This window comes from Crotalus tigris, unplaced genomic scaffold (assembly GCF_016545835.1).
Source record: "Crotalus tigris isolate CLP2741 ecotype Arizona unplaced genomic scaffold, ASM1654583v1 scf7180000017666.379230911805:20528666, whole genome shotgun sequence".
Lineage (NCBI taxonomy): Eukaryota > Metazoa > Chordata > Lepidosauria > Squamata > Viperidae > Crotalus > Crotalus tigris.
The window spans coordinates 3100924-3110653 of record NW_024096552.1 but is presented as its reverse complement, the minus strand read 5'-3'; the positions used below and the strand labels follow the sequence as shown (position 1 = coordinate 3110653).

Sequence of the window (9730 nt, the reverse complement as noted above, 5' to 3'; positions counted from 1 at the left end):
GCCATCTTTTCAGCTGTAAGTCACATCCATTACCAGCTGAGAACTGCACTGTGAGACATACAAAGCAATAGCACTTAGATTTATATACCACTTCAAAGTGCTTTCTAAGCAGAGTCATACTACTCTGGTCTTTGAAGCTGTCATCCCCTCTCCCCATTTCCCATCACATCCCCATACATGTTTATTGCCCATTTGCTCTCCCGTGCCCCCTTTCCCCTTTGCCAAACCAAAGATGGCAGACCTGACAATTATTAAAAATATAAAAACAATCCATATTTAAAATATACATTACCTGGCACAAGAGAGAATAGGCATTAACAATGATGGAACCATCTTAAAATGTCACCAGTCCACTGGGACCCACCCACCCTCACGACCTATTGACATAGCCCGGTCTCATTCTGGCTGCAGAATTGTAAGGACCCACCCCACTTTGCATCTTAAGAAGACAGAACTCTTGGAATAATTCTTCCAACAAGAATCCTTTATTAAGAAGAAGTGGTTGCAGGCGTGCTAGACAGGACTTGGGGTCCAAGCCCTCCCATTCAAGGTTTTAAGGGGTTCCCCAGTAGTCCCACCCAATCAACCCCCCTTCCAGTGATAGTTTCAGGTATCACAATTCCACCCCCTTTTTTCTTTCTTCCGTCTGGATGGAGACTTCAGATAACTACATGAAAGGCAAATACCCTTCTTTGTTATGGTAAGGTTCTTTGGTGCTAACGCTTTGAGGTTACAATAAACACACATTCAGCATTCAGCTCCTTGAAGTATACTGAAGGAAGTGAGGGCCATAAAGCCCCTTTGTTCTCCCCCTTCTCTCCCTCTTATGGCAGAATCCAGAGAAGGCAGAATTGGGAGTTTCTATATTTGATAATTAAAAATGAAATATAATTGGATTCTGACATCCGGCCCCTCTTAAAAATAAGAGAGATCCACCTGAAAGAAAACACAAGTATAAAATTTAGTCAGGCTTGTTACGATACTCTGTGTGAAACTTCTTCAATAGCTTCGGGGCTCTGATATGACGTTTATGGACCCACTCGTTTTGTGAGGGAGGGAGGTGTTTCCAGGCAACTAGGTACTGAGTTGCTCCATGATATCTCCTAGAATCAAGGATTTCCTTTATTTCGAAGTGTTGTTCACCCTCCACCATGAGTGGAGGTGGTGGTGGGGGGATTTTTGGCCGTAGAGGTGACTGATGCTCTCTTTTCAGCAAGCTGCAATGAAAAATTGGGTGTATTTGCCTGAGATTTTTGGGTAATTCTAATTCTACTGTTACTGGATTTATGATTCTTTTAATTGGAAAAGGTCCTATATATTTTGGTCCAAGTTTTTTACAGGGCTGTAGGGACTTTAGGTATTTTGTAGATAAGTACACCATTTCTCCTATAATGAATGGTGTAGGCTCAACCCTTTTTTTATCTGCTTGTGTTTTGTATGCCTGCCTAGCTTTATCTAGTGCTTTTCTGACTATTGGCCAGGTGTTTTGTAGTTTCTCCATCCATTCTTTCAGCGAAGGGATCGTTGGTTCGTTTGGGGTTAATTCTGGCATGGGGTTGAAACTTTGACCGGTGGCTATTTGAAAAGGAGTGTAACCTGTGCTGGAGTGGACTGCATTATTGTAGGCAACTTTCTGCAAAAGTGAGTAAGCCCGCCCACTCGGTCTGCTGGAAACTAAGAAAACATCTTAAATATTGCTTAAGTACGGAGTTCATTTTTTCAGCCGATCCATTTCCTTGTGGGTGGTGGCTAGATGTCAGTCCCTGAGTGGTTCCTAAGAGGGATAAAAATTCCTTCCAAAATGCAGACGTAAATTGCACCCCCCTGTCAGAGATGATGCGTTGGGGTGCCCCATGCAATCTGTAAATGTGTTGGATGAAAAGTTTTGCTAAGGCTTTTGCAGTGGGAATCTTTTGGCAAGGGATAAAGTGCACCTGTTTGGAAAACAAGTCCGTGACCGTCCAGACCACAGTATTCCCATTGCTTTCTGGCAATTCCACTATAAAATCCATGGCTATTTCTCTCCAGGGGGCTGAGGGACTTGCCACTGTTTGCAATAGTCCTGGCACTTTCCCTTGCAACCTCTTTGCCGTGGCACATTTTGGACAACTGGCTATATAACTTTCAATGTCCTTTTTCATGGATGGCCACCAAAATTGCCGTTTAATTAAATGTAAAGTTTTTACAAATCCAAAATGCCCTGCTGATTTTGTGTCATGGCAAAGGTGCATGAAAGTTACTCTTTAGGTTGTTGGTATATATAACTTTTCCCCTACCCAAGGCAACCCGTCTCTCATTGTGCACACATTTTTGTTTTTCTGGAACCATTCACCTGTTTCCAAACTTTTTCTGAATTCAATCCCAGTTTGGCTGTCCAGTTGTGGTTTTATTTTGGCTTGGGTTCTTGTGGTTACTGGTGCTGCCAGTTGTGACTCTGCCATTATTGGTCTAGAGTCTGTGGTTTGTGCGCTGTTATATTGGGGCATGCGAGATAGTGCATCTGCCAGGAAGTTCTTTCTTCCTGGTAAATGTTTGAGCTTAAATTGGAATTGGTGAAAATGCTGGGACCAGCGGGCTTGTTTGGGATTGAGTTTCCTGGAAGTTTTCAGGGCTTCTAAATTTTTGTGATCAGTCCACACCTGGAAGGGGATTTTGTTGCCTTCCAGGAACTGTCGCCACGTGAGTAATGCCCAACGTATCCCATAAGCCTCCTTCTCCCATACGGGCCAGCGCTGTTCTGTTTCCGTGAGTTTCTTGGATGTATATGCACAGGGTTGCAATACTGCATCATCATTTTCTTGTAATAGCACAGCCCCCACTGCCACATCACTTGCATCTGCCTGTATTACAAGGGCTTGTATGTCGGCACAAATAAGTCTCTTTAGTCTCTCAAACGCTGCTTGGCACTCCATTGTCCATGTTAGTGGCTGGCTAGGTTTTACTGAGGATGCTCCCTTCGTTTTTAGTAAGTTAGTGAGGGGCAAGGCTATCTGGGCAAATGAGGGGATGAATTGGCGGTAAAAGTTTGCAAAACCCAGGAAACTTTGTAGTTGCTTTCTTGTGTGGGGTGGCGCCCAATCTAATACTGCTTTGACCTTCTCTGGGTCCATTTCAATGCCCTGTGGGGATATGCGATAGCCTAGGTAGTCTATCCTTTCCTGGTGGAATTCGCATTTTGAGAGTTTGGCATATAGGTGGGCGGCTCGCAGCTTCTTTAAAACCGCCCTGACAAGGTTGAGGTGTTCCTCTTTTGTTTCAGTAAAGATAAGAATGTCGTCCAAGTACACAAGGACCCCCTTAAACAGGTGCTCCCTTAGAACGTCATTGATTAATTGCATAAAGACTGCAGGGCCCCCTTGTAATCCAAATGGCAACACTTTGAATTGATAGCACCCCATGGGGCAGTTAAATGCAGTCTTCCATTTGTCCCCTTCCTTAATTCTCACGCGATAGTAAGCTTCCCTTAGGTCTAGTTTAGAAAAAAATTTCCCTTTCGATAGGTGTGACAGCATGTCCTTCATGAGGGGCAGAGGGTATAGGTTGCTTTCAATGATTGTATTCAGGGCCCTATAATCCACGCATAAACGTAAAGAGCCATCCTTCTTCTCTCTAAAAAGGACCGGGGCAGCCACTTTAGGCTTGGCTGGCTCAATGAAACCTCTCTCTAGGTTTTTTTTTATAAATCTTTCCATTTCCTCCTTCTCCTTTGGGCTCATGAAGTATAATCTGGGCTTCGGGAGTTTTGCCCCAGGCTTGAATTCAATGGTACAGTCTGTGGGTCGGTGGGGGGGAAGCTCATTCGCCCTCTGCTCACTGAAGACTTCAGCAAGGTCCCTATATTCCTCTGGTATTTCTGTTAATCTTTTTTCCTCTCCTATGGATGCTTTTTCTATTCTTGATTCTGGTAGCCTCTCTTGGGGTTTTTAGTCCATAGGGTCCCCCTTCGGGAATTTGATTTCTGTCGTCCTCCAATTTACCCAGGGGTTCCATTTTTTCAACCATTCCATCCCTAGAATCATTGGGCATTCCATACCTGGGGTCACCACAAACGGTATGTCCTCTTCATGTTTGCCCAGGGAGAGGTGTATTGGTAGAGTGGCTAGGGTAGCTGGCACCCCCCCTGCTATGGATCCATCTAACTGGCCACATGAGATTGGTTGTTCCAGTCTCCTGGATGGGATGCCCAGATTCCCCACTAGTGTTGGGCTAATGAGGCAGCGGGTGCAGCCAGAGTCTATTAAGGCTTTCACCTTCACAGCTTCGGGCATGGGGGGGATTAATATAGTCACTGTTTTGAAGATGGGTGTGATGCGTCCACTTACCAGGGGTTCGCCTTCCGAGCTGTCATCTGAGGCATCCACCGTCCCTGTGGTGTAGGCTGGAGTTCTTTCCACTTGGTGAGCAGAGGTGGGGTTTTCTGCAATTTCCATCATTTTCATTGCTGTTTCTTTTGGCTTAGCTGAATACCCTCTGGGTTTGTTGATTGGGGATCTGTCTGGGTTGTGCTGGGGGGCCTTTGAGCGGCATTCTACAGCTCGATGCCCTTCTCTTCCGCACTTGAAACACCCCATCTGCTTCTTGGCTGTATCCGATGATTTCACCGTTTGGTGTGTCAGCTCAGGCGGGGGGCGGCTCCATTGTTTTCCTCGGCGATGCCTCTTCAATATGTCGATCTCTGCTTCCTCTGCCAAGACGTACCATTCCTCAAGTCGATGTGGGTCCCCTCGGGGCAGGCAAGCATCATATAGATCATAGTTTAGTCCGTCTTTGAAATGGCCAAGGAGGATGTCTTCGGGCCAATTCAGTTTGCTGGCAATGGCCCGGAATTCTTGTGTATACTCAGCCATTGGGCGTTTGCCTTGCCTCATCGTTGTTATTCTTTCACGGGCTTTGCGATCAGCCAGGGGGTCTTCAAATCGTCTTCTCAAAGAGGACATGAAACGGTTGAAGTTACTGAGTTCTGGGGCATTGGAGTCATGCAAGTTCACCACCCAATCTGCAGCCGGTCCATCCAGGGCGGATTGCACGATCCGGATGCGGGCTTTGTGGCTGGGAATGTCCTGCCCGTATTCCTCCATGTAGCTGAGGACTTGGGTTAGGAAAAACCCCAAGCGTGTTGGCTCCCCTTTGAATTTCACCTCCAACGGTGGACGTCTTGGAATGGATCGGTGCCTCCGTTGTGGGTGGTAATGTCTTCCGTCCAGGTTGCCATCTGTGGTCCGGTAGGGGGTGGGGGCTACTGGATCAGTGGCTGTCCCCGGGGTTGCAGGTTCCACGTCCCCCTCGGTGTTTCTTCCTTTGCGGCTCCAGGAGCTGGGGCGGCCGTAGGGCTCAGGATTCTCCTCTCCTAGGGAGCTGAGAGTTCTCTTCATCAGGTCAATAGCTTTCTCTAGGATCCAGTCTGAGTACGGTGCCCAGCTTCCTCCCTCTTCACTTGCGTGCAGGGATTTCTCCATCTCCTGCTTCCATTCTGGTTGCTTGGTCCCCCGTCTCAGGGTCACCTTTCTTGATTCCTTTCCCCACTCACTTTTCTTTCCAACGCCCATCGACCAGCGAGGCTTGTGGTCCTGTGTCTCCACCACTTCTTCTCCTGAGGAATCTGGCCTCTCGGATCCCAACATCTGGCAAGGTTCCAACTGGGTCAGCGGCTCTCTTTCCAGGGAGTTTTCCCCCTCTCTTGCTCCATTGTCTGACATGGTAAATTTTTTGCAAAATCCCCCGGCAAGGGTCTCCCTTCCAGGAGTCGAAGTCCACACATCTTAACATTGTTGAGTTTGAGAAATATTGCTCTACTCCATTAGGATGTTAAGCAGATCTATTCTATCCCCATTTTTTCTCCACAAATAACCTCCACAGCCTTGCTAGTACTGCCAAACCAGCTGTAACTCAGTGCAAGCAGTTTCTTGCTGGCACATTCTGATTTCACAGGTTTCGATTCAATTTTGTAAAAAGCACACAGGAAGGCGAGAGAGGAGGCAGTCTCTGAAGATTTCAGCTTCTGATCTTACACTCAGGAACTGTTACATCTAACCTCACACCCTTTGAACAGCATACTGGAGTCCTGGGTTTGGCCTTGCTTCATGGTAATGATAGTTTCTAACAGTGTAACAGAAGCCTCTTTGCAGCCACTCTCAGGGATGCAGCTTTTCAGCTCTGCTGGCTGATACACCACATATTCTTGTGGATAAACTGAGAATTTTAGGTGCCAAGTATACCTCAAAATTGGGTTCAGCTTGTTTTTTTAATCAATAAAATTTAGGCATGATAAATGATTTGGGGCGGTTTAGAGATGGCAATTATAAAAATAATTACTTTTTAAAGATACATGTTCCCATATTCATGTATTAGCCTCTCTGCAAATAAGCAGACTCTAATTTTTATCAAAATACCATGAGAAATGCAGGGCAGACTAACTGCAGTGGCACATTGTGCATGGTATTTTGTTAAAAATCCAAGACTCAGCTTATCCACAAGGACAAATGGTAGTTTTAGATGGGGAAGGTTATAGTAATGCCATTCCTCCAAGACAGGATTCCCCAAAGTGATCAGTATCAACTCCAAAAAGTCAATGAAACCATCTAAGAATATTATTTCTTGTAGTGCTATTAAAATAATAGTACTGTATTTATTATTTTCATATAATTGGGGATCAATGATGATCTGAAAGGGTTGAAGAGTTGAAGAGCCCTGTTCTTGAGAGTCATATGCATGATGACTCTGCCCTATTTCTTAAACGTTATTCTCTATCTGCACTCAGATAATCTCTGCCTGTCTTTTTCTGCTACACTTCAAACTTTGTTTTCTACCTTGGGCCAGCTCAGGTGGTGCTGCCTGGCTTGATTGCCGTGTCCCGTCTCACTGCAGGCAGTCCCCTATACTCCCATTGGCTAATGGAAGATCCTTACCCCTCTAGTAATTGTCTTCCATTGCCATTTTTTTCCACAGGTTCACCAGAACAGCAGCAAAAGCTGCATTTTAGGTAAGTGTGTGTCTGAAATTGTGGTATTAAAAATATTTTTACAAGCTCACTAATAGAGCAATGAAAGGGATGGCCCTTTTTTATTGATTCAAGGAAACAGGAAAATCCACTGATCAGGGTCTATGTAAACATAATGCCCAATGATTATCAGGCCATAACTTTAGCTAAAGCAAAGAGGGGGGCTGAAATCTGAATAAGGGATGCCTTAATCTGGCTTCATTTCCAGCCAGTTTGTAAATAGCAGCTGGAGGGCCTGTGTCAAAAGGCCCTGTTGACACTCGCCAAGTAGACATTTTAGAAGGCTTCTCCTACATGGCTTCCTGAAAGAACCTAGGACAATTACTGTGCAAAGTATAGTCTATTATGGGACCCCCTTCCTTTCTTCCAAGGGCTAACAAATCCATATCAATGAGAAGAAATTGAAGCAGCCCAAGCCACCACCCCTTCCACAGGAATCACAGTGCAGAGAATACTCTCCTAACTGCCCAAATAGCATACCAGCTACCTCCAACTTTGTGCAACAATAAAATTGATTACATTACTTGCCATTTCAGTCTAAATGAAATACCCAAACTTTGATTTTTTTAAAAAACAATCACATTCTGTATTAATGAAATGTGTGATGAAAGGATTGTTCAGAAGTCCTTAAGACCGGGAGTTAGACAGAATGGTATCAACTTCAGAAACAGAAAGCTTGTTTTCAGAAACTGTTTCATTCTCAGTTTCAATTTTGCAAGGCAATGGAGAGATTGTCATGCTACCTTGTGCATCAAATTTCACTATCCATTCTTGATCCTTTGTCCCTGGCTGGAAGAGTTGTGCCCTAATCAGCTTGGTTAAACCTTGGTTATGTAAACCATCATCTTTCCCAATGTTTGGATGTAGCCACAATTTTGCTGGGAAGTAGCGTTCAATGGCTGAGAAATGTTCTATTTCTTCTCCAGATTCTCCCAGAAACCTCATGGAAACAATCAGTTGGCAACCCACAGACAGATGGCTACGTTTCTGAGTGAAGTGACTAGATGTGTCCAGCAACAGGGCTACAAGCTGGGCTGCTGTACAGGCACTGGAACAACTGTTCAGGTACTCTTCCAAACCATCCAACACAATCATGGAGGGGCTATTAGGTAAGGTTTGGTGCAGGGAAGCCACCAGTTGAACTAGCTCCTGGAAGGAAGACGGGTACAGGAAATGGATTTTCTTGAGAGAGGGGAAAAAAAAAAACACATTAGTGACCAAGAGTGTTAGACACAAAGTCATGACAGATATCAGGATGGCCTTTGTAAAAACACTTTCCTTAAATCATGGCAGATACTGAAAAGCAGAAACTCACAATTCACATCTTGCAAGACATGCCCAGCACTGGGCTAGAGTCACTAATTTTGAAACCCATTCCCATCGTAGGTGTTATCAGACAGAAATGTGCCTTTGTATTTAACAGATGTTTAACCTCATTCTATGTACTAATCATTTGAGACCCATGGGTCCATTTGTTTAAGTCTACAAATATTTTTCTGAAATATATATGAAATTATTTCCCTTCCCAATAATATTCTTTCAGACAAACTTTCTGCAAAGAGATTAATCAGCATAGAGAAAATATGTTGGCTTTCTCCCAGGCTTTCTGGAGTCCCAGAGAATGAAGCTACGTCTCCCAAAATTCCTGTGATATCCCTCATCTCCACCCGCATGACTAAAGTCATAGGAAATTTTGAAGGAGAAAAAATTGCTACCTGTTAAATGTAAAATAACAACCCAGTAAATTTCCATCAATTCATAGTTAAACTGTTTATCTTGCGTACTGCAGAAACAATCCTCTTCCAGTTTCCACACGGGCTGAGAACTGCAAAGCCTACCCCCATTCCATTCACACCTGGATCGCTCCTCCTCCGGCTGCTTTCCCGCCCGGAAGCCGCTCCAGGGCCCGCGGTGCCAAAAACAACACGCGAGGCGAGGAGACAATGGAAGCACCTGCTAGTGCTGCGCGGAACAAGAGTGTGGAACGACCCGAGCCGGGAGGACCGAGAAGCAGCAGCGGCCGCGGCCGAGATCCAACCGGTACCGATCCCACCATCTCCAACTCCAGCAGCTCGGCTGATATAGTCAGAGCAGAACCTAATTAGAAGTCCGGCCTCACAGCAACCAATCCAAAGCCTGCATTACGGTGAGTCGGCCAATGATTATTGGCGCCAATGTAGCCGTATTCAGGAGGGACACAATAATTTAAGCCAATCAGAAACGACAGTCACCGAAAGGCGGCCAATCCTGGTATAGGTTTTTAGAACTTTCTGACACGTGGATTGGAACGTGACGCCGAGAAAGACATTCTCAGGAATGGTGAGCGCCGCTTGATTCCCGCGTTTTCCCAAAGGTTGAGTTGTGATGAGGTAACGTAGGAACTGTGACCACGCTGCGATTTTTCGAGTGCCGAATTCGGGATGCATTTCTTAATAAAATGACGTTTGATCCATTTCCTTGGGCGCTTGATTGGTTTCTTCTTTAGCGCTGTTCTAAGAACTGTTACCGAAAGGTACGGAGGAAGCACGGAGCAGGAAAGTTTGGCAACTTTCCCGTCTTTTACAATATGTGGCTGCCTGAGATGCTTTACCATGGGCTGATTGAATGGCAAATTCACTGGGGAAAAAATGCAGCTGTTCCTCAGAAACGCCTGCATTTGGCCAGATAGACGACAAAGATATTTAAGCAGAAATATGGACAAGGCGGGCTATGCAAGGGATCCTGGTAGAATAG

The 9730-nt window shown here is 45.2% G+C and overlaps 1 protein-coding gene and 1 long non-coding RNA gene across 2 annotated transcripts; one reads left to right on the top strand and one right to left on the bottom strand.

Annotated features, from left to right (window-relative positions):
- Positions 1–6863: 6863 nt before the first annotated feature.
- LOC120305097 lies at positions 6864–8922 on the top strand. The gene is made up of 3 exons (XR_005555922.1): positions 6864–6979; positions 7924–8062; positions 8787–8922. It is a non-coding gene; the product is annotated as an uncharacterized LOC120305097 (long non-coding RNA).
- SWSAP1 (SWIM-type zinc finger 7 associated protein 1) lies at positions 7559–9466 on the bottom strand. Its single transcript, XM_039336487.1, has 2 exons — positions 8853–9466; positions 7559–8179 (listed from the first exon to the last, which is right to left on the bottom strand). The coding sequence occupies exons 1-2, from the start codon at positions 9051–9053 to the stop codon at positions 7625–7627; spliced, it is 756 nt and encodes a 251-aa protein (XP_039192421.1). The 5' UTR covers positions 9054–9466; the 3' UTR covers positions 7559–7624.
- Between the last annotated feature and the right edge of the window lie 264 nt (positions 9467–9730).

Excerpts from the sequence above, each read along its gene's own strand:
- SWSAP1 (XM_039336487.1), bottom strand. The coding sequence starts at position 9,053 with ATGGTGGGATCGGTACCGGTTGGATCTCGGCCGCGGCCGCTGCTGCTT. Across the intron at positions 8,180-8,852 it reads CCGGAGGAGGAGCGATCCAG|AAAATCCATTTCCTGTACCC; the intron begins GTGTGAATGGAA and ends CCCTCTCTCAAG.